The sequence below is a fragment of the Gadus morhua genome, chromosome 8 (assembly GCF_902167405.1).
Source record: "Gadus morhua chromosome 8, gadMor3.0, whole genome shotgun sequence".
Taxonomy (NCBI): Eukaryota; Metazoa; Chordata; class Actinopteri; order Gadiformes; family Gadidae; genus Gadus; species Gadus morhua.
The window spans coordinates 5,507,335-5,535,101 of record NC_044055.1 but is presented as its reverse complement, the minus strand read 5'-3'; the positions used below and the strand labels follow the sequence as shown (position 1 = coordinate 5,535,101).

At 45.4% G+C, this 27,767-nt stretch overlaps 1 protein-coding gene across 2 annotated transcripts; it reads right to left on the bottom strand.

Annotated features, from left to right (window-relative positions):
• Positions 1-1,111: 1,111 nt before the first annotated feature.
• sntg1 (syntrophin, gamma 1) lies at positions 1,112-23,206 on the bottom strand. 2 transcript variants are annotated; one of them, XM_030362785.1, is made up of 18 exons: positions 22,807-23,206; positions 22,444-22,500; positions 20,241-20,390; positions 18,663-18,719; positions 18,162-18,219; positions 18,015-18,058; positions 17,546-17,587; positions 17,152-17,254; positions 16,376-16,458; positions 15,210-15,340; positions 12,842-12,971; positions 10,739-10,777; positions 8,140-8,256; positions 5,883-5,954; positions 5,227-5,379; positions 4,573-4,665; positions 3,070-3,180; positions 1,112-2,123 (listed from the first exon to the last, which is right to left on the bottom strand). In XM_030362785.1, the coding sequence occupies exons 2-18, from the start codon at positions 22,468-22,470 to the stop codon at positions 1,935-1,937; spliced, it is 1,599 nt and encodes a 532-aa protein (XP_030218645.1). In that variant the 5' UTR covers positions 22,471-22,500; positions 22,807-23,206; the 3' UTR covers positions 1,112-1,934. The 2 variants fall into 2 exon arrangements, with proteins under 2 accessions (XP_030218645.1, XP_030218646.1); XM_030362786.1 differs by having other exon boundaries at positions 20,241-20,375.
• Between the last annotated feature and the right edge of the window lie 4,561 nt (positions 23,207-27,767).

Genomic DNA, 27,767 nt, shown 5'->3' with positions numbered 1-27,767 from the left:
GCAGGATTTTTAAGTTTGCTTGTCACAAAAACATAGTTCCGGATGGTGCGGTTGCGTTTTCAGGAAGGTCACGGTGCAACGAACCTTCCGCCGCGGGGTGTCTCTTAACCACCACACCGACATGCCAACAGTTTCTTTACTTTTCGAGTAATAACTTTTTCACTATATACACGCTGAATTGAAAAAGTTAAGATATGTATAAAATACACTGGGGTAATTTGTTCCTTCACCTTGGTCTGTAGGGTGAAGGATAGCAGGTAGGAGGATAAATGCTACCTTATAACTGGTGCACCACAAATTAACTGAATTGCAATCCCTCAAGTTCCCCCGATAAATCGTTATGCTTTCGCGTTAATTTGAATGTTGGTGTTTATTTACATAATCAACAGTGATGAGAATCCCCAGCAGGTGTCTACGTTTTTTTCTAACCAAAAGTATTTTTAGTATTTTTATAAATGGTTACAGACAAGACGTTTTCGTTTAGCCATCTTCTGTGACCGTGTTACTACACTGGCTGCAATTCACTTCAACCCACGTTGCTGTGAATCCATACTGGTGCTTTCTGTGCTGACACTTATCACACTGTATGTTAGTATGGAGATGATTCTGGTCGATGCTTTTACCTGATTGGACAAACTCCTGATTGGATTCCTTTTAATCAAAGCATCACACACACAAATGCACACGCACACACACACAAACAAGCTTGCGCACACACGTGTGCACACACAAGCAAGTGCACCCATGCACAGACACACACACACACACTTACACAAGCATCAGCGCACGCACGCACGCACGCACGCACGCACGCACGCACGCACGCACGCACGCACGCACGCACGCACGCACGCACGCACGCACGCACGCACGCACGCACGCACGCACGCACGCACGCACGCACGCACGCACGCACGCACGCACGCACGCACGCACGCACGCACACACACACACACACACACACACACACACACACACACACACACACACACACACACACACACACACACACACACACACACACACACACACACACACACACACACACACACACACAGTCTGTTAACACACATATTCTTCACAGACTGGCTCATAGAGAGTAATTCTTAAAGATGATGAATGGGATAGAATTTAACTTTGATGTTCATTTGAGTGTGAAATCATAGTTAAAAGTTCTTCATTGTAAGCTTACACGCCCTTGATAAACAACCAATTGGAAACAAGTCTAATTGAAAACCAAGTCAGAACATTGTGGTCATTATTTAGATGAATTGTTGTTTTGAACGAGAAAGAAGCGATTGATTTTGGCATCTAAATACTGAACCTCTAATTTAATTGTTTCTATATAGACTTTCTATAAATTTAAAAGGATGTTGCATAAGAAAATTAGCTTTTTGATTTCGCTGGAAGCAACAAACGCAACACAAAGAGAACACATTATAATACCTGCATTTCACAATGTGATTCCAAGAACAAACATTCAATTAATTTAGTCTGGCAAGTATGTAAAGCTACATATTTCATCTACAAGCATACAAGCAGTGAAACCATAGATAGAGACACATCTCCACCGGGGGAACACAGTGATAAAAAGCAGGATGGAGAAACATAGAAAAATCACACTTCCCAGTGCGAGACACACAGTTATTCAGCGTCCACTTTGATGCGTAGGTCCGCGAGGAAACTCCAGCCGCAGGAAGTGTTCTCTCGAGAGGAAAGAGTGTCATTTTATATCCAGAGAGGATAAAGTCTCTCATTAAAATAACTCCACTATGAGATATATAATTCATCGGTATATTTCCCCCGTCACCATAGAGCGGGCCGTCTCATTCCCCTCATGTCCGTGGGAGGGGGGGGGGGGGAATAAGTGCAGTGTCTTAGAAAGCAGGGGTGGACGGGTAGATAGAGGGGGTAGGAGGCTGCGGTGCCGCCTGTCAAGTGGCGTACTTGAGTTTGGACGACTGCTGCGAGTTACAGGAGATGGTGGCGAGCGAGGAGAGGCCGGAGCCCATCGCCGCCGTGGCGTGGCTCTCCACGAACATGGGGTCCAGGCACGCCACCTTGGCCGCGAAGAAGGCGTGGATGCAGTGGAGCACGGCGAAGAGGTTTGAGAATTCCAGCTCCTGGGACGGACGGAGACGTGAACAGAGGAGTCACAACGAATGGTGGAACGTCACGATCGCCGCTCACCAGCCTCACTTGTTCAGAGTTCACCTATGCCGCGTTCCAATATCCATACTTCCATCAGTGCATTTAAACAATACACTATCCGCACTCACTAAGTGCGCTAATTTTCAGATTTCAAAAATTGTTGTTCCAAATCGAATACTCTGTGGTGCACTGACCGGAAACTACGATCACGACTGCCGCCGCGTCTCCTCCCCCGCAATAAACATTCAGCTTTAAACGGTGAACTCTTTACGCCTAGCAGCTATAAAAAGCTATAAAAACTACAAAATGACTCTATTCATGTAGGCTATGTGGAAAATGCGCCGACGTTGGCTCAGCCTGGCTCCGCCCTCTTCCGCTACGTAGCTAAGATGGCTGCCGTTTTGTACGAAAAGTGTACATCGCCACACACTTCGAGATTTGACCGTTTTGAGTACAACATCCGGGTCCTTTCAGTACACTTATTTTCGCCCGATCTGAATCGGAATGCCCTCAGTACTCAAACTTAGGCTAGTAAGTACGGATAAAATGGATATTGGAACACGGCACTCTACCTAGCCTCCCCCCTTACAAATATTAATTAGCATTGTGTAGCGGCTTATCCTAGCTATCTTTGTTGTATACAGGGAATGGGTTAACCTCGCGATTGCTATTGCTTGGAACTTGGTTCTATGGACATCCTTACTGTACCGACCGATATAATGTTGTTTTTATTTCTTCTGTCACAAGGTAATTATTTTAGGTCGCTTTAGACAAAAGCGTCTTCTAAATCCCCTCGATGTGAATGTAAAATGTAAAGGTTGCTCTGTAGAATCACATTGCTAAAAGCCCTAGATGTAAATGTCAAATATAAATGTCTGTCTGTAGAATTACACGACAAGTTAGTTTCTGGCGTGTTACCTTGGCTTCGATAGCTTTCGAGTCTTGGTTTTGGAACAGGAACTTGATCTTGCTTTTGCCGTCGTCGGACGAGCCTTTGAGCTGGGAGAACTTGTACCTCCAGAGCACTGCCTGGAGGTGTGACAGAAGCAGACGCATTATGAGGATCGCATCTATCCAAATCTATTGAATCATCCTTATTCATCTGCTGCCATTAGCAAATGAATAGAACAATGCAAAAGGCCAAGTCATTCGTAGTCTGTCCTTTACTGTTAGTGCATATACCAACAGCCGGATCCCTGAATTGCATATCTTTGGAAAGTGGATGAGTAATATTTTATCATATCTAGGAGGTAGAACGGGTTGACTCGCTAGAAGTTCGGTGCCCGGCTCCTCCCAGTTGAGGGTCGAGGTGTCCCTGAGCAAGACGCCTCACCCTAACTGCTCGATGAGCTGGCTGGGCCTTGCATGGTAGTCTCCGCAGTCAGTGTGTGAATGTGAATGTGCAATAAAAACCATCTGCTAAATGCCCTAAATGTGATCAATATAATGCGCTACAATTAACCCAGCGTCCAGCTCTAGCTAAACTAGCAGCTCCACAGACGTGGTGAGGCTGTCCTTCTCTGTCGGCCGTGTAACCACCAGAGAGTAAACAGCTTCCTGTACGGCTGAGGGAAACGTTAGCTGCAGGAGAGACAGCAAACATTGAAATCTGGGAAAGGGGAAGAGGTTAAGGTCTTGTTGATGCTTTTTGCTTTTCTGAATCATAACTGAAATGTAACAACAGTTCTCAGTCAGAAGCAGGCCATTATCGGGCTTTAAACGTTTGAGCAAACACACACACACACACACACACACACCACGGATGCGACGGTGCCATAGCAGTTATCCTAATGAATTGTGGGTGTATTTCTTGGACCGGGTTTGTGTCTGTAAACAAAAGGCTTGCAGCGTTTTTAACAGTCATTATTTATCCCATATGGATGTGCAATCCAAAAGTACAATTTGTTGACGCTCTCTCTCCATCTCTCTCTCCTCATGAGTACACGGTACTGAGTACTGCTGGATAGTGTTCTCACCAGGACTAGGCTAAGCTCTTGGGAGAGGCCAGAATGAGGTTCAGGCACAAATGACTTGGTTGAAGTCATTTGTGATGGTTGAAGCTGCGGGGAATCAGCTGTCAAAACCCGATGTGCTTCCTAACTCATAATGCATACTCTGCAGTATAACGGAGCGTGACTAAGAGCGAAATAAAGAACACGTTATATAAACCCTGAGCCATCTCATGCAGGAATGGACGCTTGCCACAACCAAGCCAATCACCCTCCTCGGTGACCGTGTTCGGTCCGTTCTTAATTGGTTAGTTGACGTGAAACAGAGGATATCGGTCGACCCTCTGATCCAAACCTTGAATTCCACTTCAAGAATTACAACTACGATGAAGATATGCACAACGCAGAAAGTACATGAACAGCTTAGGAATAAGATGAAATCAAACATTAGGGAGGGCGCCCGTGGACTGACCTTGGAGGCAGCGTCGAAGCAGACGAAGCCCATGCTGAAGTCCACGGTGAGGCCCATGAGGTGGCTCTCCATGATGCAGGCGTATGTTTTACACTGTCAGACAGCAGGGGAACAAGATGGAACAAGGAGCCCGGCGTTCCGTCGGCCATGTAGCTAGCATCGCTTCGCCGAACACGTCAAAAGCAGAAATCATTCCTTGATGTTTTATTTTCTCTCGCTACAACAACAACATCAACGTGGTTGGAGAGAATTCCCCCGCATAGCAGAATGAAGCCACCTCTATTACTGCAGCACACACTACACGCACACACACTCTACACAATACATATATATACACACACACACATACACACACACTCACATGCACGCACAAACACACAGAAACAAACATACATAAACACAAACACATACACACTCATACATACACACACACACACACACACATACACACACAGATACAAAGAAACACACGCATGCACACACAAAAACCCTTACACACACAAATACACACAGACACACACACACACACATATACATACAAACAAACAAACACAAAGACACACACAAACACACATACATACACACACACACACACACATGCATACATACAGCCCCCCCTAACCCCACACACACAGACGCACACACAACTCAGACCTGTATTCTCTCCACCTCCAGGAATGTGGCCATCTGAAAAGCCTTCTCCCAGGTGAGCAGTTCACACTCCAGCTCGACGCTGTAAAACAGGTCCTCTCCGCTCTCCGTCTGAACGCTGAAGCAGTGCTTCCTCTTGTCCAGAAGGTCGTTATCCTGGTAAAACAGAGCAGACGCCCGTACGCTGATCAGCTGCAGATGGGCACGGCCGTTTGGACACGCCGGGCAGAGAGGCAGCGATGCAACGGGGAAACTAAATGAGTTTCAGCTTCGGTTTTTTATAGGTCTCTGAAGCTTTGAGGGTAAGCCTGGGTGATGCTGTGAGACCTCTGGGTGAGAGGGGAATGTACGCCCAGCCAGACGTTAGCTGACTCTAGCTTGTGCTAGAGCTGTAATGAGAAAGTAACATGGCCGCTATGAGGCTAGTTTAGGTGAGCTGTAGCCCAATTGCGGGGAATGTAATTAGGTAAAAAAATCTTTTTTCTTTTTTGACCATCTCAAAGATCAAGAAAATGTTCAGAACTATCCACACTCCTCTCACAACCATTTCTGGTTTCTTGTCTCTCCAGAAGATCCAGTTTTGGTACATAAAGTTCTGTGTTTCTTTAAAGAAAGCTATAAATATTTCAAAGGGGGTCTGCGCTGCAGGGAAAGCGTACCTTTAAAACCTTGCACATGATTTCATACACAGTGAAGCTCTTCTCGGCTCGTGTCCAGTCCCATGTTGTAACCTGAAACAGGCCACATTAACATCAAACATTTACATCACGCATTGACATCACAGCTACACACAGCATCGCAAATAAAATATACATCAGCTTCATGGAAAGGCCATCTCAGGTGAGGCTCCCACCATCTAACATCATCTGAGTACAAATTCGACGGCCTTCAAGATGCATAAAATAAAGTATCAACATCATGTCCGTATGGTATATTAGGAATGCACGTAGGTCCCTGATGACTCGCACACCGTTTGCATGCTGATTTCTTGAAATGAATTACGGTCTAACATTTGGAACTAGCCGCCTTGCCAAGTGTTCACCAGAGGAAATACAAAATATATTGCTACATTCCAAATGGATGCTATGGAAACAATGTGGCTGTGAAAGTACACGGGTCATTCATTACCTGTTGTTTACAAAGTCTGATCACAAGCGCTGCTCAGCCTTCTAGTTTGAAGCCACAATGTTCAGTACGCAACACATTGGGTTTATGTAGAGGCTTTGAAAGGCTTTGCCTTTCAAAGTCGATTTTTTTCAGATGCAAATGGCAGAGATTTTTTGGGTACATTTCGAGAATGAGCAGATAAGGTAGGCTTATACTTTGGATGCATTTGGTGAATGAGAAGAAAAGGCGGGCGCATTACTTCTGCATCCCTACTGTAACCCACCATCATTGGGACACAAACCCAGCCCGGAACCTTTTGGCAAAGAGTATAACCCTTATCACTAACCCCTGATGTAGGACTCATTATCTGCTTGGGAATCTATCGATCGTTCCTCTCTTCCTGAACTAATACCGCTGGATGGTATTACCTCGGTATGGTGTTTGAGCTCACTTGATGGACGTATGAGCTAAACCCATGTTCGGTTCTCTGGATGCCAGGTGCAGACCATCTTTTCTAATTAGAATATTACAACCACGCCAGCGGCAACATCAGCCCAGAGAGAATCCCCCCATGAGCCAGGGTTGCTATTTGGGAGGGGTATGCTATCATTGAATTTAACTTTCCCTTACACGTTTGACTAGCACTTCATCACAGCTTGCTCTCATTTGTATTTATTAACTAGTAAATACTTATTCTTTTGTTCGACAAGTCCCACATTGGAATGGATGAAAGTCAACACAAACAACTTCACTTGCTACTAGAGCCCGAGTAATACAAGTTCGGCAATTTTACCGGCCTATATCGGCCCCTTACAGATCAGTTTCTGGGTATATATTTGCCGATGTAAAAACGTGAGGAATGGTGTCAATTTATAGATGTATTGACCTCTTCAAAAATCCTCTCCTCTGGTTGAACCTCAAACTGTATGTTCACACCAAAAGCTTTAAAAGATGCAAAATCGTTGAATAGCTCAAAACGCGACGCTGTCAAAAATATTTACAGCTCATATCGCTCTTGCGCGCTTGTTTACTGGGACCCACGCAGGTGAGAGTCATCTACATTCCGATTGGCTGGCGGTTACAGCCGAAACGCTACTGGCTCATTTGCATAGAGTTTAGCTGTTTTCAACTCTCATTTACAGCTTTACAGCTTTATAACTATCGCTCAAGCGTTTTATCGCTAGGGTTAGGGTCTAATAGAAAGTGAATGGGCGTGTATCGCTCAAAACGCTTTATAGCTCTAGGTGTGAACGTACAGTAAGAGCTTTAAATGGGCACATCCACGTGAACATTTACAGTTTAGCATCGTGTTCTGTCGGTTCTGTGTGAAGGTTACTAGCTCCTCCCCTTACAGCTCATTGGTTCCGTTAGCTCACGGTTTTAACGTGAAGTGCTGAAGGGTGAGCAGCCAATCCCAAGGAGCAGCTGCACTCCGAGGACATCACGATATTTTTATTGAATAAATGCCGATGTATAATGAATATCGGCCGATAAATCGATATCGGCCGTTAAATCATAATCTGACATATTTTCCTCCATAATACCGGTATCTGCATCGGCCTAAAATCAAGTATCGGATGGGCTCTAAGACAATGTTCACCATAAATCCACAATACAAAGAAAACACCATTTGTACTGGCAGGCTCACATCTTTCACTACTCGTTTGATTTTTGTTTTTCCATTAACACCATGTTAACGCCTCATGGGCAACGTGAGATCAACACATATTACAAACAGCCTTTGAAACTCTTAAAGTGTTGTTTTCTGAGCTGAGTCTTTGACAACGGGGACATAAGGACGGATCTCACCGGAGGAGCAGAGAACTTGAAGAGCGAGGATCCCCTCAAGGCTAGGAACTTAGGCGTGTACATTCGATCCTGAACCGAGTCGAGCTCCTTCTCATCCACCCAGCCCATGTAGACGATCTACCGGACAGAGGGGGTTTGTGTACATAAAGAGGGTTTAAGAACAATAGGGAGATGGTTTAATGTACATTTCAAGTAGAGGGTTTAGGAAAAATAATGAGAGGGTCTTCAAGTACATTCAGATAGAGGGTTTAAAAAACAGCAAAGATATGGTCTTAATGTAAATTTCATATAGACGGTTTAAAAACAATAATGAGATGGTCTTCATGTGCATTCAGATAGAGGGTTTAAAAAACAGCAATGATACGGCCTTAATGTAAATTTCATATAGAGGGTTTAAAAACAATTATGAGATACTCTTCATGTACATTCAGATAGAGGGCTTAAACAACAGGGATGAGATGGTGCTAATGTTAATTCATACAGAGGGTTTGAAAACCATGAGAGGTTGTTAATTTTCATTTTATATAGAGGGTTCAAAAACAATGAGTTTGTGTAGATGTACATTTCATAAAGACAGTTCGAAATCAATAAGAAGATGGTGTTCATGTACATTTCATAAAGAGGGTTAAAAACAATAAGGAGGTGGTCTCAATCTACATTTCATATAGAGGGATTAATATCAATAAGGAGATTCTGTTAATGTTCATTTCATATAGAGGGTTTAAAATCAATAATGAGATTGTTGTTAATGTACATTTCATATCGAGGGTTTAAAATCAATAATGACGTGTGGTTAATGTCCATTCATATAGAAGGATTAAGAACAATAAGGAGATAATGTTAATGTAGAGATATCATAGAGGGTATGAGGACATGATGTATTTGTAGACTTTGTAGACAACAATGTAGAAAACTCGTAGGATTTGTCTATGCATAAAAAAAAATTGAAATGAAAATATAATATGTTTCCAATACACGGACAGGTTGTAAATTCACTTAAAAAATGAGACCTTCCCCGAAGCATTCTGTTGTGAAGAACAGCCTGTGGTGAGATTTCTATTACATTTTAAGTGGGCCAGTTTTGCCAAGCCAAAGCAAGGAAGTAACTTGATGCATTTATAATGGGAAAAATAATGCTTCTACTTTTACAACTTTTAAATTGTAATATCCATTTATCAATATGATTAAGATTGGTTTATGGTAACAGTCTCAACCCAGAAGGCTCAAACTCCATTATGAGTTGGATGTAGTTCACTTACTGACCAAAGGGGGCTGTAATAAGAAGGAAATCAGATTCGTACATACTTTCAATGGGAGTTTAAAGAATAAGGGGATTATGTGAGTGTATATTTTATACAGAGGATTTCAAAACCAAGAGGGGATGTTAAGGATTAGTCTCTCAATACAATTTTAGATTTCCATTTTAAAGTGCTATGGCAGACAAGCTCAAATCTGTGTTTCTTTTTCGTTCGCTTCATATTTGTTTTTGACCAATCAGGGGACTGGAAGTAATGATCTGTAACCGTGTAATTGGCTTTCAGCAACGACCACAAACTCGGCCAGCACTCCTAATCAGTAAAAAAGTGTCTGTAAAAGTTTCAAATCAACACCAGAAATGCATTTAATTAAAATCCCCTTTTGAGAAGCTTTTATCTTCTTGTGCTAAACCGTTTCTCTTTGGTAAGCAAGCATTGTAACAATTGTGTCAAAAAACCCAAATGACTTATGATATACGTGTAAATTAAGTCGTTAAACAAAAATCACAAACAAATCATGCCCATTTAAACATGCTTGGACGTCTTGAAGATTGTAGGCCAAATGACAGCGCAGCAACAACAACATAGGCAAAGGACAGGCAGCTGTGTGCTCGCTCACGGTAGTCACAGAAGTGACAGGAAGTCCACATCTGGGTGGGACAAGACGCACCGTGTACTAACTCATCAGCGCTGTCGGTTCAGGCCGGAATATCAGCCAGAAGCACAGATTGAAGACGGAGTCAGAGTGACATGAGGATGCCCTCCCGAACATGTTTCCACGCATCCAAGCAACTTCCCTAACGCGCCAGCCTTCACTGCCATCTGAGGCAGATTGCATCTCAGGCAATGTGTCCCCTCGTTCACCCCCCCCCCCCCCCCCCGGGTGTTTTGACGTTTCGATGTCAGCCCTGAGTGAAAGATTCCCGGGTTTCGATGCGCTTGCCGGTAATGTTGTTTAATTGCTCTAGATGAGATGTTGCAAGATGTTTTCTCTCTGCGTTTCCTCGTAGGAGAAATGGTGTGGGTGTGTCAGGAGGAGGGGAGGGAGACCGGGAAGACTGTTCAAATATTGATAAAATACATTGCTGTACACACGCGCCCTAAATGAAGGGAGACACTGGCGGTGGGCTGTGTGTGGAGGGCACACTGGCTGTCTGGTAGTGGTTTCTAACAGATTTCTCAGTGGGCGGTCTCTTCGTCATGATGCAAAACCACCCTCTCACATCGCAACAGAAGACAACAACACACCGGGACACCACTGTGAGAAAGCACTGCACTGTTATGCGGATTGAGAGACAGCCAACAATCATGATTCAATAAACGAAAGGAACCGAAAAACTCACCTGTTGGTTGACGGGGAAATTGCGGTTAGTCTTCTTCACCTGTTAGACGAAACCAGCACATATGAGCGTCAATATGAGTGTTAGCATAGACATGTAAGACGTGCATTCTTTCTTTCTTCCCTCTGCCGCAAGCGATTATAGGAAAGCCTTAACTGGCACCGTGTTTAAACGTATTCAAATCTCCTCATTCGTCAGGATCCGTCGGACTGGGAGCCGGAGGAGGGACGGGCTCCGCAGGTATTGTGTGACGGCCAGTGTTGATCAAAGTGTTAGCATTCCTTGGCGCCGCTCGCGCTCGCGGCTCCGGCTAACAACCGCTTTATTCATCGAGTCTATGCAAATTCCCAAAATGAATTAGGGAGATAGTCCCTTCTCAAAAGTACCCCAAAACAAAAAAAGAGAAATCCATTCTCCCTCCGTCCTAATAAAGGCAGGAGGACCAGCGGGAGAGCAGTCAAGCATTAAATTAAACCGTGCGGCCCGGATCACAGGTATCAAGACACTCTTAATCCACGCCATACTATCAATATAACACTTCCTCATAGGGGCGAATAGGACGGGGAATAAAGGACCATGGCGACGGGCCGCAGTAGCTCAGGAGGTAGGACGGGTTTACTGGTAATCGGAAGGTTGCTAGTTCGATCCCCCGGCTCCTCCTGGCAGAGTATCGTGGTGTCCCTGAGTGAGACGTCTCACCCTGATCGCTCCTGACCAGCTGGCTGTCACCCTGCATGGTTGACTCCGCCGTCGGTGTGTGAATGTGTGAAGGAACGGTTGTAACTAGCGTTGGATAAAGACGTCTAAAAATCCCCCTCACTGTAAATGTTGCCTCAGCTCCTGTTTCTCTATGGCAGTGATAAACAAGAGCAGCAGGAGCTCCTGAATGAGGTAGCATTGATCTGCTGGAGCTTGGCGGAGGAATGTTCCATCACGAGGAATTTTGTGGGAGCAGTTAAGGGAGAAAGAAAGAAGGAAACGATAGTGTTACCATGGTCAACACTACTGAGGGAAGAAGGCCGACCACCATTATTAAAGGTGTCTGGAGTATAGGACCTCCATTAAGGGTTATTATGGATCGGCAAAAGTAGAAATATATATATAAGAAGAAGAAGAAGAAAAATAGCATCGGTCAGTTTTTTTGTATGTATTTCTATTAACCGAACAAAAGAGCATATGGTATAGGGCGCCATGGAAACGGAATGACCTTCTCATGTTGATGTTGTTTTGTAAAATGAATGGGCAGCGCTATGCCTCGGGTGGTTTTGTTCGGCCCTCACTTAGCCTTGTCCTCACCGAGTCTTTTTTTTCAATTAGCACTCTCCCCCCGTCGTTAGAGACCCTCTCCTCTCACCCCCCCCCCCACTAGTCCAACGTTATAATTACACCTCGCTGTGTCTGGGTCCGCCACTGCCCGACAGCCGCGCTCTTCCCACTGGGTGGTCACCCGAGGCATCTGGCCATTACCCAGCGCCCTGGTCTTCGTGTTCAGTGGGAGGTTTTTTTTCTCCCTCTAAAGTAATTGAATAAACGAGGCGCGTTAGCGTTGGCTGTCACCAACGTTAAGCGGGCCAAATAATACCAGGGGGAGAGACAGTGGCGCTATGGAGTTTGAAACCGTAAAGTGAACTTCTTTTATTTCATATTTGGCCGCATATAACGTTCATTTTTAAAAGGTATCGCTCTGCTCAATGAGATGTACGACCTGATTCAATTTGAATAAAAGCTGCTTTTATCCTCTTAAAAAGTACAACCGCTATCCAAGATGGTCATCAAACTAGGCTGGAGCGTTGCAAAGAGTCAGGAATAATTGCTATCTCATCATGAGCTACTTTCCCCAAGCGTGCTGACTCCTGTTATTGCTATTAGTGCATAATGCATTATGATAAAGGAACACTATAAGTTCATGCTTTAGACTGAGGCAGTGCAGTACAGTATAGCACACGGCCCCAGCTTATCGTGACCCCGGGGCCTGAAAACAAAGCATTAATATGCATCAGACTAATCAAACTCTGCCACATTTTGCATTTAACCGTAGCCCTGAATGTTAACAAAGTCTAGAATAAATGCGTGCATGTATGCGTCGAGGGTCCGGCCTCCACTCACATTGTGCTTGGTGAGGTTGGAGATACTGTTTGCGAGGGCTTGGAGCCAGTCCACGCCGTCCTCGGTTGTAGGACACTGAATGACCCCGCTGCAGACCCCGTCCACCGCTATCACTTGAAAGGCATTTTTCCTAAGATAAAAGCACATTGAAAGAAAATGAGCTCGCATTTAGAATGGGACCAGTTGAAGACGAAGCAATCCTTTGAGCAATGATGTCTGAACAGACATGCCTTGCTGGAACCAGAGATAAACCAGCTCCCACCCTTTGGTTTATATTGAAGGAAACTTCAACACGCTTCTGTTAATAATACTTAAAGCAACTTTGGCTTTATTAAAACTTATAATTATGGACAGGAAATTGGCAAGGAACAGCAGGGGGGGGGCAATTTATTTCTGTTCGTGCTCCTACAGTTTTCAAATTATTATTTATTTTAAATCATGGCAAAGTATCAAATAATATATTAATGAGTATCTAAAGAGGCAATCTCAAAGCTCTCTGTTTCTTTCTCTTTGACAGCACACCCTTGGTGAAAATGTAACTGTAGACTGCTACACTTACAAGTGTGAGTAGAAGAGAGAGTAGAAGAGTGAGTAGAAGAGTGGTCAGAAGAGTGAGTAGTCGAGTGAGTAAAAGAGTGAGTCTGTGTGGACTAGCCCAGTCTCCCCCTCTCTGGTGGAACCAGAACTGCTGGCTGATAGGAAACTCCGCCGCTTGCGATTTGAATTCATGGAGGAAAAGTCGCCCCCGACATTCAGTTCACTACGGTCATAATACTGCAGACACAAAGGGGACACATCGGAGGGCCATGGGGTCGATTAACATCGCGTCACCTCGTTCAGTGATGGATTGGACTAAACAGAGCTCTGTTTAAAAGAAAATCTCTAGATCTTCTAGAATGCCACTTTAACATGAAAGGATTTACGTAAAAAACATTAGTGTGGAACAAGGTCTCTTTTCTTATTTGATCCGAGCCGCTGTGAGTGCGGCCATTATAAACAGCCCGTATATCTATTGAATTCATTCATCACGATATGTTTAATAAAAGATTATATGATCGACTACGTGTGTATCTGGTCCTCACCTTTCACACTGTACCGCCAAGCTACCCTAGTTCTGCAGAAATGGGACATTCATATAAATCAGGAGTCTTAAATAGAGCGAGCAGGAGTCAAGGTTGGGTTTGAGCCTCAGCCCAACCTTGTCCACTCCAAACCTCTTCTTCTTCTGTGGATAACAACCTTACCGTTACCCCCTGGGGAAAACCAAATCCACTGTTCCTACCCTGCTGCTGGCCACCACTGCTAACAACTACTGCTAGCCTAGTCGCCGACAGGGCTGTTCGAAGCACAGCGTGCGAGCTGCATCGGTTTATTTGTTGTATGCATTATGGTGAGCACTTCCTGAGAGAAACAGTTTAGTCGTTTTTTTTTTTATATCCGATGTCCATTGCCGTGACAACGTGAGCAGGTGAACGTTTTTTGCCTCTGCCAGACTTTTCAGCTGCTCGTTCTGCGTTTTATGAATCATGTCCTGGTTGATGCGGCGTGACGTCTGATGAATGCATCTTATTTGTGTGAATTAACTATTTTATTGACATGCATTTTAAAGGGATTAGGAGCTCACAAAGCAGGCTCCCGCCCCCTCTGTGCAGACTCTCTGGTCCTGCCATTGAGGAAGCCGTTAATATGCTCCCACTAACATCTCACTGACGGCTCGGCATTCAATTCTGTTCCGATTTCAGAGTCAACCGGGCAATAAAAGTGTTGCTCAAGCAAAGAATCCCGATGCGCAAACAAATCGATTTCCCCCTCCACCCCAATAAAGTATATTTATATGTAACACCCACAGATCAAAGACCCTGAATGATCGTGTTGACTGTTATATATTATATTCTCTACGTATTCTCAAGACTCACTTGTTCAGAATTCACCTAGACTCTGCATAGCCTTCCCCCTTATACCCCCCCCCCAGCCTTCTTACGCTCTTATTGTATGTTGTACTCCTTGCACTTAGCATCGTGCAACATCTTGTCCTAGCTATTTTTGTTGTATATGATGGATTGGTTTACCTCGCTATTGTTAGGGCTGGGCACTTGTTTCTATGAACATCCTTACTGTACCGACAGCGACATGTTGTTGTTTCTCTTTCTTCTGACAAATGTACTTATTGTAAGTTGCGTTGGATAAAAGCGTCTGCTAATGGCCCTCTATGTAAACGTAAATATGAATATATTCTCAATGACAAAACACCATCCACGTTCCTCCAGCATTTCTCAAACATAATTTCCCAGTCCAACCAGAACGCTCCTAGGTTCGAGGACATCGCCCGCCCGATGCTGCGGTCGCCACGGTGACAAGGGGCTCTCACCTGCAGACGTCGGAGCCCGGGAGGTGGTGCGACAGACGGGAGTGGAGCAGCGGGATGAGACGGAGGTCCACCCACCTCTTCTCCCATCGGAGCCCCGGTGACGTTGGCCAGGAGGAGCACGACAGAGTGTCCTATTGGGGGAAGAGGTGGAGGTGGAGGGGGTGGGGGGGGGGGGGGGGAGGGAGAGAGGGGGAGGAGAGGGAGGAGGAGGTTTGGGGGGGAGAGGAGGAGAATGGGGAGAGGGGGAGGGGGAGGGTGGAGGGGGAGGAAGGGGGGAGGTGGAGGTGGATGGAGGAGGAGGAGAAGGGGAAGGGGGAGGAGGAGAGAAGAGGATGGGGAGGAAGAGGAGGAGGAGGGGAAGAGGAGGAAGGAGGAGTGGGAGAGAATGAGGGGAGGAAGAGGAGGAAGAATAGGAGGGGGAGGGTTTGGGGGGGTCCTCATTAGTGAAATTCCTGCCACCTGTGTTAATTGCTGCTGACTGATTATTCACACCTGTGTTGTTGTCATTTGACTTCGCCCGGTTTCTGCCCCTTGTGTTTCTTTATTATCGGAAACATGATTTTAATTGGTTTTAGTCAGTTGACTTCAATCCCTTGCCGGGACCTGACAGAAAGGTTCTGGGTTCAAACCCAAACGTCCAATGTGTCTACCTGTTGGCATTTTAAGCCTAAACCCCTGCCTGCTTCTTGACGACTTAATATGACTCCATGAAGACTTCTCCTTAAAGACTAAATAATTCACCGTAATAGCTTTGAACCCAAAGTGTCAAAGTTGCTCAACGGTAAATAACAGTTACAGGAGGAAGGGGAGTATACAAGTTGGTGAGGTAAAAAAATAGTGTGCTCGCAACAGGGTGATACAGCAACAGCCTCCCTCCCCCTCTAATCTCCCCCATCCCTCTCCCCCTCTCTCCCCCCCCCCCCCCCCCCCCCCCCCACACCGCCTGCTGTAGAGCGAGAGGAAACCAGGGCGAGGGAGCAAGCATAAATATGGGAAGCCGAATTCTGCTCAAGGTTAAAGAAAGAGCAGTGTTAGCGTCATGCTATGCAGACACAAGCAGTTGCATGGAAACAACTTCCACTCGGACCCTGTTGCTGGGTTACAAAGAGGGATTGGAGGTGGGGGGGTACGGCAGTGGAAAGGCAGTGGGGGATGGGGAGGCCCACCGTGTTGTTGGGATGGTAGTTTAGATGAAGGCCGCTGTCGCAGAGAGGGGAGGATGTGCCACTGCTCTGGTCACTGGGAATACCTGGGGGGGGGGGGGGGGGGGGAGGAGAGAGAGAGAGAGAGAGAGAGAGAGAGAGAGAGAGAGAGAGAGAGAGAGAGAGAGAGAGAGAGAGAGAGAGAGAGAGAGAGAGAGAGACGTATAAAAAAATATAGACAACATTATACATCATATAAATATTCATTCATACATAATTGCATTCGTATGCCACATTAAAAACACTATTTTTATAGCACCTTTTGAAATGAGTAATGTAGTCATTAACTTAATAGGAGAGTTGAAGGGGAATACATTTCGCCTTGACTTCATTTCACTGTGCTACGCTCTCTGTGTGCTATTACCTTTGCGGCACGCAATGTTTGTTTTGCATAGTTTTTGCCATCATTAGCCAATTGCTGTGTTACGCACAACCTTTTATCTCGAAATGGGGAAGTTCATCAGTGTAGCCAAGGCAATTCTATTTATTTATAGTCTCTCTCTCTCTCTCTCTCTCTCTCAAAGACCTGCTCTACTAATGTGCCTAAGAAGTTTAAGGTCGCCATGACATCGGACACAATAATACCCAGCATAATACAAATAATGACTGTTATTACACAATTATACTGGCTATTTGTCTCGTAACGGCGTCATAGCAACTGTAGTGGACCGGGGGTTGGGGATACGGTGTGCTTATTTCTTCATCATTTCATTCAAGAGGTAACACTTGAGGCTCCTTACATGTGCAATCTTCACAGAGGGGCAATTTGAGAAAGGCCGGGGTCTTCTTGAGGAAGGAGACAGTGAGTGTCACCTCTTCGCCGGCATTTCTCAAAACCTGGACCTGCGGTTGAGGGGGAAACTAATATTAGAGGCTTAAAACAGCTTCTTCTACTGCCACTGATTGCAACTTGGATGGGTTGGAGAAATGGGAGGGTTTGCCTGCCTAGCTTAGACAGCTGATCCCAGATAACAGACTACACGCAAGGATTTCTTTTTTGAGAATTTTTTAGCAAGAAGGACACAGAAGGCCTGATTTCTATATCTTTATTTCTTTCGGTACCAGATAAATACCATGAGGTTAGAGATTTCGAAAACGGCGTTGAGAATAGAATATATGCATTTGACATCTCACCACTTCCTCGTGGCGGTAGCTTCTGACGTTGATTCCGTTTATCTGCGAAAGCACACAGCGATATTAGAGATGACAAGCCCCCAAAAACATAACAGGCGGTCCAAGCTATCACATGGTTTCGCGATCGTTCAAATGATGTTGAAAAGGACAAGCAGACAAACATTCTCTGCACAAAAACACAAAAACTAAAAAAGCGATTCAGGGGTAACAGCAGGAAGGGGGTCTAATATCGCTCTGTAAACGTTATCTTGGCGGACCGCCGTGCAGCACTGGGAGATCCTTCGATTTACCCAGGTTTTTTTTACATGTTTCTCTGCAACCCAAACACGGCCGAGGAATCTGACATTTACCTGTAAGTGCCTCGTATTTCAACCTGATTTCGCTGACATATGCAGCATGGAATATTAAATCTAGGCTTCACTTTGGCAAGAAGCAGGAGGGAGAGACGTGTCATGCCGGACCCGTTTACCTGCAGAATGCCATCGCCGATGAAGAGGAGGCCGGAGAGTTCAGCTGGAAAGTTACGGAGGAGAGAGAAAAGCAAATATCATTCAGGAAGGAAACTCAATCAACTCTGCTTTGATGAAAAAATGGTTAATCCGCAGAGGAACTGCACCTTTTTGCTCTTTCGATATTTTGGATATCACAACTGGGATCTTATGCTCTGCCCCACCCTGGAGTACAAACAGAGTCGTTAATTACAAGTCACAAAACTAGACGCAGACAACGGGAAACACAACACACTTCTTATTCCTCTGACAACAGAAACATCTGGCTAGCACCTGGCAGGAGACACACGCTTTTATTTCTCTTTCTCTCCCCCTAACCCTGTTTGACTGCATCTCTTTCTTTCTGTCTTCATCTCTCACTCTATTTCTTACTCGATCTCTCTCTCTCGCCATCTCTTTTTCTCTCTATTTCTGACTCAGTCGTTCAGTCTCTCTCTCTCTCTCTCTCTCTCTCTCTCTCTCTCTCTCTCTCTCTCTCTCTCTCTCTCTCTCTCTCTCTCTCTCTCTCTCTCTCTCTCTCTCTCTCTCTCTCTCTCTCTCTCTCTCTCTCTCTCTCTCTCTCTCTCTCTCTCTCTCTCCTAATGTGCCTGAGAAGGTTTTTAGTTTACCTTGATGCTCAGGCCAAACCCTCCGATCGCCTGTCTGCGTATGGTCACAGTCCTCTCCTGTGGGGAGAATCACAGCGTCAGAGTCAGACTCCGTCAACAAGGGCCTGGGGCTCTGCTGTAGACAAACCCTCCATGATGAAAGGTAAAAGGGAAGTTTACTATAAAAGGTATCTGGAGGAATATAAATGCTTCAGACCAAATCCTGGAACATTGCAGGCTTAAAGACATTAAAAGGTACGTTTTGTGTAGCCTGTGGGGGCATTGCGGGGTTACATTTGATACCCTGTGGTAATGAAGAGCACATTCATCACTTCTAGTAGAACTGATACCATTCTGCTTCAAGATTCAATCCCTTGGAGAAATAATTTCTCTCCAATGAATTAAAAGTATTAAAAAAAATTTGAATAGGTATAGAATAGTAGAATAGTTTGGAATATAATAGTTAGCCATGGCCTGAAATCCCGTGGAGAGATAATGTTTAAAATAGCTATAGAATAGTAGAATTGCCTAGAAGAGAATAATTTAGCCATGGCCTGAAATCCCGTGGAGAAATAATGTTTAAAATACAGTAGCTATAGAATACTAGAATATAATAGTTATCCATGGCCTGAAATCCCATGGAATCATAATGTCCCCTTTTCTTGAATCTGCCTTAAAAGAGGCTATTTGGAAGGATGGTTTAAGAAAACGGTGAATCAGTACTCAAAGCGTGATGACCACAAGTATCAAAACTAGGTCACTCGATTTAAAGTGTTTCTCAACAGCGCCGCAAGGACACGACGAAGCACGCAGGGAGCAATTTATATCACTGTTTCTCGAGGATTGCAATGTACTCAGGAAGAGGAAAATATACCTCTCTATCTCTTTGACGCCAAAATAAAATCGGGGAGATACATATTTCTCAAAAGCAATAATGGGGCAGTATCGCAGAGACTCCCGCAAGTCAGGGAAAAAAAAATAATGGACTTGAACTGCATGAATTTATATTTTCCTTTATAGCAGGCTGGAGCGAGGCACTGAAAATACATGTTGCTCTGCTGAAGTGCGCTGCCATTAACAATTGAAGTCCGTCGTTTTGTTTTGTATTTCCATTCATAGAACGTTAAGTCTGTTGTTGCTGCGAGCTGGTCTTCGGCTTGAATCTCTGTACAACGTTTGGCTATTACCATTACTCCTGCTTTGGGCCTAAAGCTACATTATCGGGTCTGAAATAGCTTTTAATAGCCCGGACTGAATTATGGACGGTTTATTTGTCGAGTTCATAGGCATTCAGTGTATCATCAATATTTTTATATTGTCCTCTATGGTTATTGATTTGAATGTGTGAATGTGTTCACACACACACACACACACACACACACACACACACACACACACACACACACACACACTCGCACGCATGAACAAACACACAGACAAACAAACACACACACACTCACACACAGACTCACAAGCACATAATCTCACACAAACACTCACACTAACACTCACACACACACTCAGAGAGCCAAATCCTGATCCGTCGGAGAAGAGAGCATAAGTATAAGGTGTATTTATGGGACAAATCGGGTTCCTTACACTGGAGTAGAAGGGATCTCCGGACACGCAGATGACATCTTGCTCCTGGATCGTCAGAATGTCTCTGGCCAAGTGCAGTCGAATGTTGAACGGCTCTTCATTACATTCTTGCAGCAAATAAATCCCAGTCTTTGTCTGCAGGGAATCAAACTGATAAAATCATCCATCACTCGATCCCGCCGTGACTGAATAAATGAGCTGTGAAATGTAATGGAATTGAGAATACACTGTTGTGGGATGAACGGGGAGATTATGACGGCGCCGATGGCGTTGCCCGTTATTCGTTTCCCTCCTTGATGACTTGCTGATGCAAATGTAAAAAAAGCACTAATGGCCGAGTCGTTCAAAAACTAACGTAGGAAAGTCTCTTAGAAATACGGTCGACTTGGTTTATAAATGATGGATCATAAAATTCATGATCTAGGGCATAAAATATTGTCAACGTAAAATATTGTTCTCAAAAGAAACATGATTAAATTGCATACTTTTAAAATACAACGACACAATGACAAGCAGAAAAAAGGAACTCAAATTATTCATGTTATTCAACAACTATTGAACCACTGTGCTAATATTGATAATAAAATCGTCAAATCTACACCCCACAATAATCAGTGACGAATGGCTTTTTAATTCAATGAAACGTCTATTTACATTTTATGATGGCAAATTAAGGATCTGTGAAATGAGGGGGAATTCTCTCCATGGCTTCCTCTCTCGCTCTCTCTCTGTGTACACGGTCGTATGCCAAGCCCGCTAGGTGCGAGTGTATGTTAGCAATGATCCATTCAAATAATATGCTAATCCTTAATACATTTGCATTCTGCGTCAACCTTTCTTCTCCGGGCTAATTGGGATGCCGGTCCTGTCCTTGAGACTTTAGAAAGGTCTAAATAAAAAAGAACCACCCTCACCTGACAGGATTACTAATAGAAAGATGCACCAGAGTCAGTGCATCGGTGTCACCTCAGCGCCATTAGTCATGTGGTAACAAGCCAACTGTTTTTCTAAGGCTCCAAATGAGCCTCCAAACTCCAATTTGGGACCAGCTTTCGGACCCCGAGAATTGTGTTGATTTGACTCGCTTACAAGTAGATTGCAAGGATAAAAAGTAATTGCAAGGAGAAACAGTATTGCACTTAGAATGAACTTCAGGATGGAGAATGGAGTGACTGCTGGCAAGAAATTGTATACCATTAACCCTTCAGTCCATCCAGATCCATTCGTGTGTAAGTGTCTTTGAGTGCTGCTGTTCACTTGCATTTGACTGTGTGTGTGTACTTGCATCCGTGTGTGTGTGTGTGTTCTTGTGTGTGCATGCATGTGAGTGTGTGTACTTGTATTTTGAACGCATGCATGTGTGTGTGTTAACTTGTGTGTGCATGCATACGTGTGTATGTGTGTGTGTACTTGTGTTTGCACGCATGTGTGTGTGTGTGTGTGTGTGTGTATGTATTTGTGTGTGCAGGCATGCATTTGTGCACTTGCGTGTGCCTGCGTTGCATGCGTGTGTGTTCTTGTGTGTGAGCACGTGTGCCGATGATCACGTGGAATGGAGGAGAGGTAGAAACCACGAGAGGCGCGTCTCCGTGTACGTCGTGCGCTCGCACGCCCTCTCAGAGAGTGAGGCGCCGGCCCGGCCAAATGAGGGCAGCGGCGGCGTCGCGGGGTCAGCCGGCCAGCGTCTAACGCGCCCTGACCTCTCCTGGAGGATGCACCGCATGTAATTGGCCACATCTGTGATCCCATCTCGCGCCCGGCCGGCCTTCCTACCTTCCTTTAATCCCCCTCCATTATCCCCATTATTATCACCGCCGAGACTGATTCAGCCTGGATGGTCATTTTCACTTCACAACAAACACACACACACACACACACACACACACACACACACACACACACACACACACACACACACACACACACACACACACACACACACACACACACACACACACACACACACACACACACACACACACAAAACACACGCATAACACACAAACATCTATGCACAACACACGCCGGGCCTTTCAACAGGGGCCCATCTGGCTCGGGCTACCTCGTCATGCTACCTGGGTGAGAGCCCGGCTCGGTCCTCTGAGTGGCAGACGCACAGGAACATGAACATGAGGAGCTGCGCTGGACGAGTGGATGGCTGCAAATCAACTACCGAAATGCAGGGGATGGAATAGAAGCCTACCTCTTCATTTGAAGTCTTGAAATCCATGTGCTACTATGCAGGGAGTGGGAAACTGCCCTGGAAAAGAAAAGGGAACACACACAGTACACCGGAAGAGAGAACAGTCTGTCATCAGAAACGATCTGAATGGTGATATTTGAAACGTCACGCGAGAGAATAATGAAGGAAGGGGCCAGTCTAGACAAGGGCTGATAAAGAGCAATGTGTATGTGCAGCTACAGATGATGTGTCGGTACAATCAGCCAATCAAGGCGCGGCATGAAGCTGAGTAGCAGGTACATCACATGGCTCATTGTGGATTCAGCAGCAGCATCGCTCACTACATTTACAAACAACACGAAAGGGAAAGTAATTGGAACATACCGGGTTTACAGGAACCTGTTCCACTCAGTCGCAACCAGACATGATTGCCTCTTGACTTGACATGAAAATAAAAAATAAAAAACAACGCCGGGAGAAGAAAAAAAACAACCAGAAGAATAAGTAGGGGGGCTTACACTTAAACGACTAAAAGTGTTAAGGAGGCACCGAGAGGCAGGCCTCAGCAGAAAGCCCCCCTTTGAGCTCTGCAGCGTGCTGACCGATCTAGCCCATCCACTAGACGTCCGAGCTCCCCTGGTGCAGCCCGTGTAGGCCAGCCTCGAGGTTCATGCTGCCCGGGGTCGGGGAGCTACCAGGTAGAGAGGGTGCAGTCGACTCTCTCTCCCCTTTTTCTCTATCGGCTTGGTGCGCAGAGGTAGGATTACCCCCCCTCTCCTCCTCCCCCACCACCACCACCTCCTCCTCCTCCTCCTCCTCCTCCACCACCACCCTCCTCCTGCTCCTCTTCTCCTAGCTGGCGAGGAAGGGCACAGGGAAGCTGCTGTGCTCCGGTGCGGTTTTATAAACTCCCGACATTGATTGGTGGCTGGGCTGCTTTAATTCCAGCAGGTTGAGGCTTAGGCATTATTTAAATCCTTCATTTGGTTGAGGTGGGATCCATTAGCGAGAGAGGGAACCGCTGGAATCCGCCATGAGCTGTAGGGGGAGGAAGAAAAGATACGGGATGGAATTCAGTTGATGTATAATTTACAGGAATACTACTGGAGTAAGTCGAGAATGGCTAGGCTGCAGGAGGGGCGGTGAGCTGAGGTTTGTTGTTTGAACTGACGCCCGTGAAATTGCAGGGCGACGTCATTTTACGTCAGATGTGTGTGTGTGTGTCACGGGAAATCATTGTTAGTGTAAACATGGGTGTGATTATGATTCATAAAATATCCAGTCATTCAGAGAGCAATCAGCGAGGATAGATTTCGGAACTGTGCCCGCGATTCGGAAATGAGCGTTTGGATTTGTGTGTTTAACTGCGAGATGGCAATTAACATACATTTTCCCTATTTTCATGCGACTCAAAAGGGAAAGTACAAGTGATACAAGCGAGAGCGTTGTGCGTTTGATGCACTGGAAACCCCTCGAGAAATGCTTCTCGTTAGCATGCTTTGTCGGCGGGTTTGTCAAGTCGTCGCAGGCTCCTTTGTTGCCGCTGTGTTTGTTATTCCCCCTGGGATTAAAACAGAATACCCACCGAAGGAAAAGAGGGGAAAAGGAATCGGAGAGTGTGACGTTGACTTCTGATTACAGAGCAGACCCAATGAGACTGGTTGAGGGCTTTGCCAGAAGCTCTGTGCTGCTGGCGTCTCTCCGTAGGTAGGATTAGCAAACAGGGGGAAGGCAACCAACAAAAAAATGGCAATTAGCAATATCCAAAATAACGATTTTTGCGAAATAATGCTAGAGAAAAAAAAAGTCAAAAGTTCAAAGGCCTCATGCTCATGATGCTAACTCCCTCATAACGAGCAACAGTCAGGGGTTTAGGTTCATTAAAAATCTTCACCGAAGCATAATTAGGTTGTCCTAGCCGCTGATAATAGTCAAAATATAACAAACAAAACCAAACAATGAATCCAATCATTTTCAAATCCAAATGAATTGCAGAAGGGGGATATTTTCCCCTTGCAGCCCACTAGCATAGCGTTTTCTTGTCAAAAGCAAAGCCAGAACTACAAGCCAGAGAGCCAGAACCACTCAAGGGTTGCAGGCGCAAACTTGGCAGCGTTTACAGACAGTATTTTTAAAACGAATGTCCACTTTCTCGTCACTTGGAAGAAGAGAAACGCATCCGCAGCCCGGAGACCACGCGCGTCTTAACCGCCGTTGCCTCGACGTGAGGCCTACTTCAGAAATAGGCAACTCTTTACCCTCACTGATGCTAAAACCATAAAAAGAAATGAAGCCTTTTTTTATGATGTTTGAGTTGAGGCATACGTCAAGTGCTCCACCGGCAGCCAACTCACGGCCGAAGCTACGAATTAACAAAACCTATGCAATCTCAATTGTCTGGTTAAACAAAAGGGAGAGGCGCAAGGTCTTAGCGAGCGGTAAGCTTGAGCAGATGATAACACATGTAGAACGTGATCGCGACGTCTTTGTCTCCAAGACGCTACAGGACAGGGTGAGTGTACGGCCATTTCACCACCCAGGTGGAGATCCAGGCTGCAGGGGAAGCACTGCCACCAAATAATGCATTTTATGACTCTGGAAGTGATAGGGCCTTCACTCTACAGTATGTTAGCTCTATGAGTATTAGCTCCACGACCCCAGACGCGATGGATTCCCGGATTAAAGGTTTTTAATTTGGTGAGAGGCCGTTATTGGTGTTATATTGTCATTATTAAACCACTCGGCGGAAGCCAAAGAGTGTTTTATTTTACACTTCAAGTCAATTCAATTAAATTAGCATTACTCTCCTACACAAGGGCTTACTAAAAAAGATCTGGAATTGAGGGCAGAGTCAAGGGAGGAGAAGTCACCTTTGATGCGACCAAAATGTCCAACAGTCACACATTTCCCCAGTATTCATTTAGTTATTTTAACACTCAACAGGGCAACACTGTCTTACTGATTCTGTTTCTGTTTCTGTTTCTCCTTTGAAATTTCCGCTGAACTCTCGTTCCCAGCGCTGGACTGAAAGGGCTAATCTCTGCAGGCGACTGTTTGCCCAACACTCTGTCTCCTGAGGATGTCCTTTGTCTAATAAGGTGTAATTTGTTTGCTCGTGTGCAACAAGTACTACACCCCCCTCATGAAAAAAAAAAAGCTTGCTACCAAATACCAGTAGTGCAAGGCAGGGGTACTCCTCGACTTCGAGTCAGAGATGGCTGCCATGCCTGAGCAAGTCCTGCAGCAATCGGTAACACAGGTGAATAAGTGATAGACATATTTATCAGCCTGGCCCCCAGCAATCATCCAGGTGATGGATGGGGTTTGGTCGAAAGGCGCTTCCAGCAAACTGCTGAATGCCAACTCGAATCCAGGAGTCTCGACTCAGAAACTCCATCCGTAATCATGTCTGCTAGAAAGTGGTGATTCTGAGTTTGGTGTTGTTTGTTATATGCCTAACTATGGTGTTTGTAAGGGTTTCGCTCAGAGGTGAGCGCCGACATGACATATCTCTCTGATCTTTCTTCTGATTTCTTATTTTGCCTTAGGAACCAGAAGGTCTACTTAATTTGAATAAATTCATTAAGTCCATTAGCATTCGATACAGCGCTATGAAGCTGATGGCCAGGGGGATTGGAAGTGAAGCGAGATATCTTACATGACCATCTTAATTAGGACGAGGAGGGGAAACATGGCTGGTCATTACACCATCGCAGATTAACAATTTGCATCCCCTGCCTAATTGATTTTTTATGTTTTCACTTTTTTTTGCAGACAGTAGCAGACTGTAATACAAGGCAGCTGCGTTGGAAGGGCCCAGCCCTGAGAGGCGTGTAGTATGGAGGTGTCTTCATAGAGGACACTTTGGCACGGTGAGTGACGACAAACACAAAAGGACGCAGTGAAGGATTAAACAGCAGCCTCGTGGCTGCAAGGGGAGGAATACCGAACCCAAAGGCAAGAACTCGGGGGACAGAAGACGATGCTCCCTCACTGAATTTAAACTAGTATGACACAGCTTTCAATACGACCCCCCCCCCCCCCCCCCCCCCCTCCCTCCAGACAGAGAACGAATGGAATACATAAAGTCTGGGAAATCAAACCGTGAAACAAGAAACACAAGGGCTGAAGGGTACAGGAATGTTTGAGATAGAATAACCTTAGCATACACACAATAGGCAAATGGGATCTAAAATAAAAAAGAAGAGAGTAAATTCGACCTGACGGCGTTGACATCGCTTTCTACGTGTAATTGAATATTCTGTTGTTGTTGTCGTTCGCGGGAGGAACATTAAAAATTCAATGGAGTGCGACTAAATCTACATCTGATCATGTGTTTCCCAATTTCGCTCATTCTCTCTTTAGTTAACACCACCACAGCCATAGTGCTTCTGTCCTAATAAGAATAACGATGGAACTGGGTTAATTGCCGCTGGAAGCTGTTTTCCTAACTTTGCATGGATTACAAACCGACAAAAAAAAACACACAACAACGGAAACAGTTTGGAGGCGAAAATGCAATCTGCAAACAAAGAGTAAAGAAGACAGCTTTTATCGACTTCCATAGGCAGCCTCGCTTAAAAGGAAGGAAGCAGACCTCCCGCATTAATCAAATATGACCTAAAATTGTCCTGGCTGGGACACCTGGATGCTGCAAAGCATCATGGGAAACACTGAAACCCCCCCTGACAAGAGCCCAGTGGTAGAAGCGAAGGGGCTTCTCTTATCCTCACTCACTCTCCTCCCGTTCCCCTTTTTTTACCCCCTGGACGAACACACGCAAGACCAGCCCCCAGATGTTCTCACAAGCCTTGTCTTGCGTCTCACGTCTCAAAATGGCGTTCGGCGGTCAACCATGACTCGTTCTCGCCGCCGCCGCCATGTCTAGCGCTGCGGCCCTTATTCTGGAAATCAAACGGCCTAGCATCTGAGGGGCATATCAATGAGTGTGGTGTCGTTCTCCCCCCCCCCCCGCCCCGGCCCCCTGCATTAGGCTGGCTGTGTGTTCACTTGATTGGACATCAGTCCCCCTCCGAGCCAGCCGGTTGGCGACACACAGTTTTTCGTTTTGCAGGACGTCGGCCGCGGCTCTGCGAAGGACACCAGCGGTACTTTGACCCTGTGTGTGTGTGTACGTGTGTGTGTGCATGTGAGTGAGTGAGGTGGTGTGTGTTTGTTTCTACGGTGACACAGGCTCGTCGTACAGCAAAGATGACAAGGTTTGGCTCCTCCATCGCTGTATGACATTATGTGCTCCTATCCACTCATCTGTATCAGTTTATGTAGAGAGAATCAGTTGAAGGAACCCCCTCTTACCCCCCTTACCCCTCTTAAAGCGGTTTATA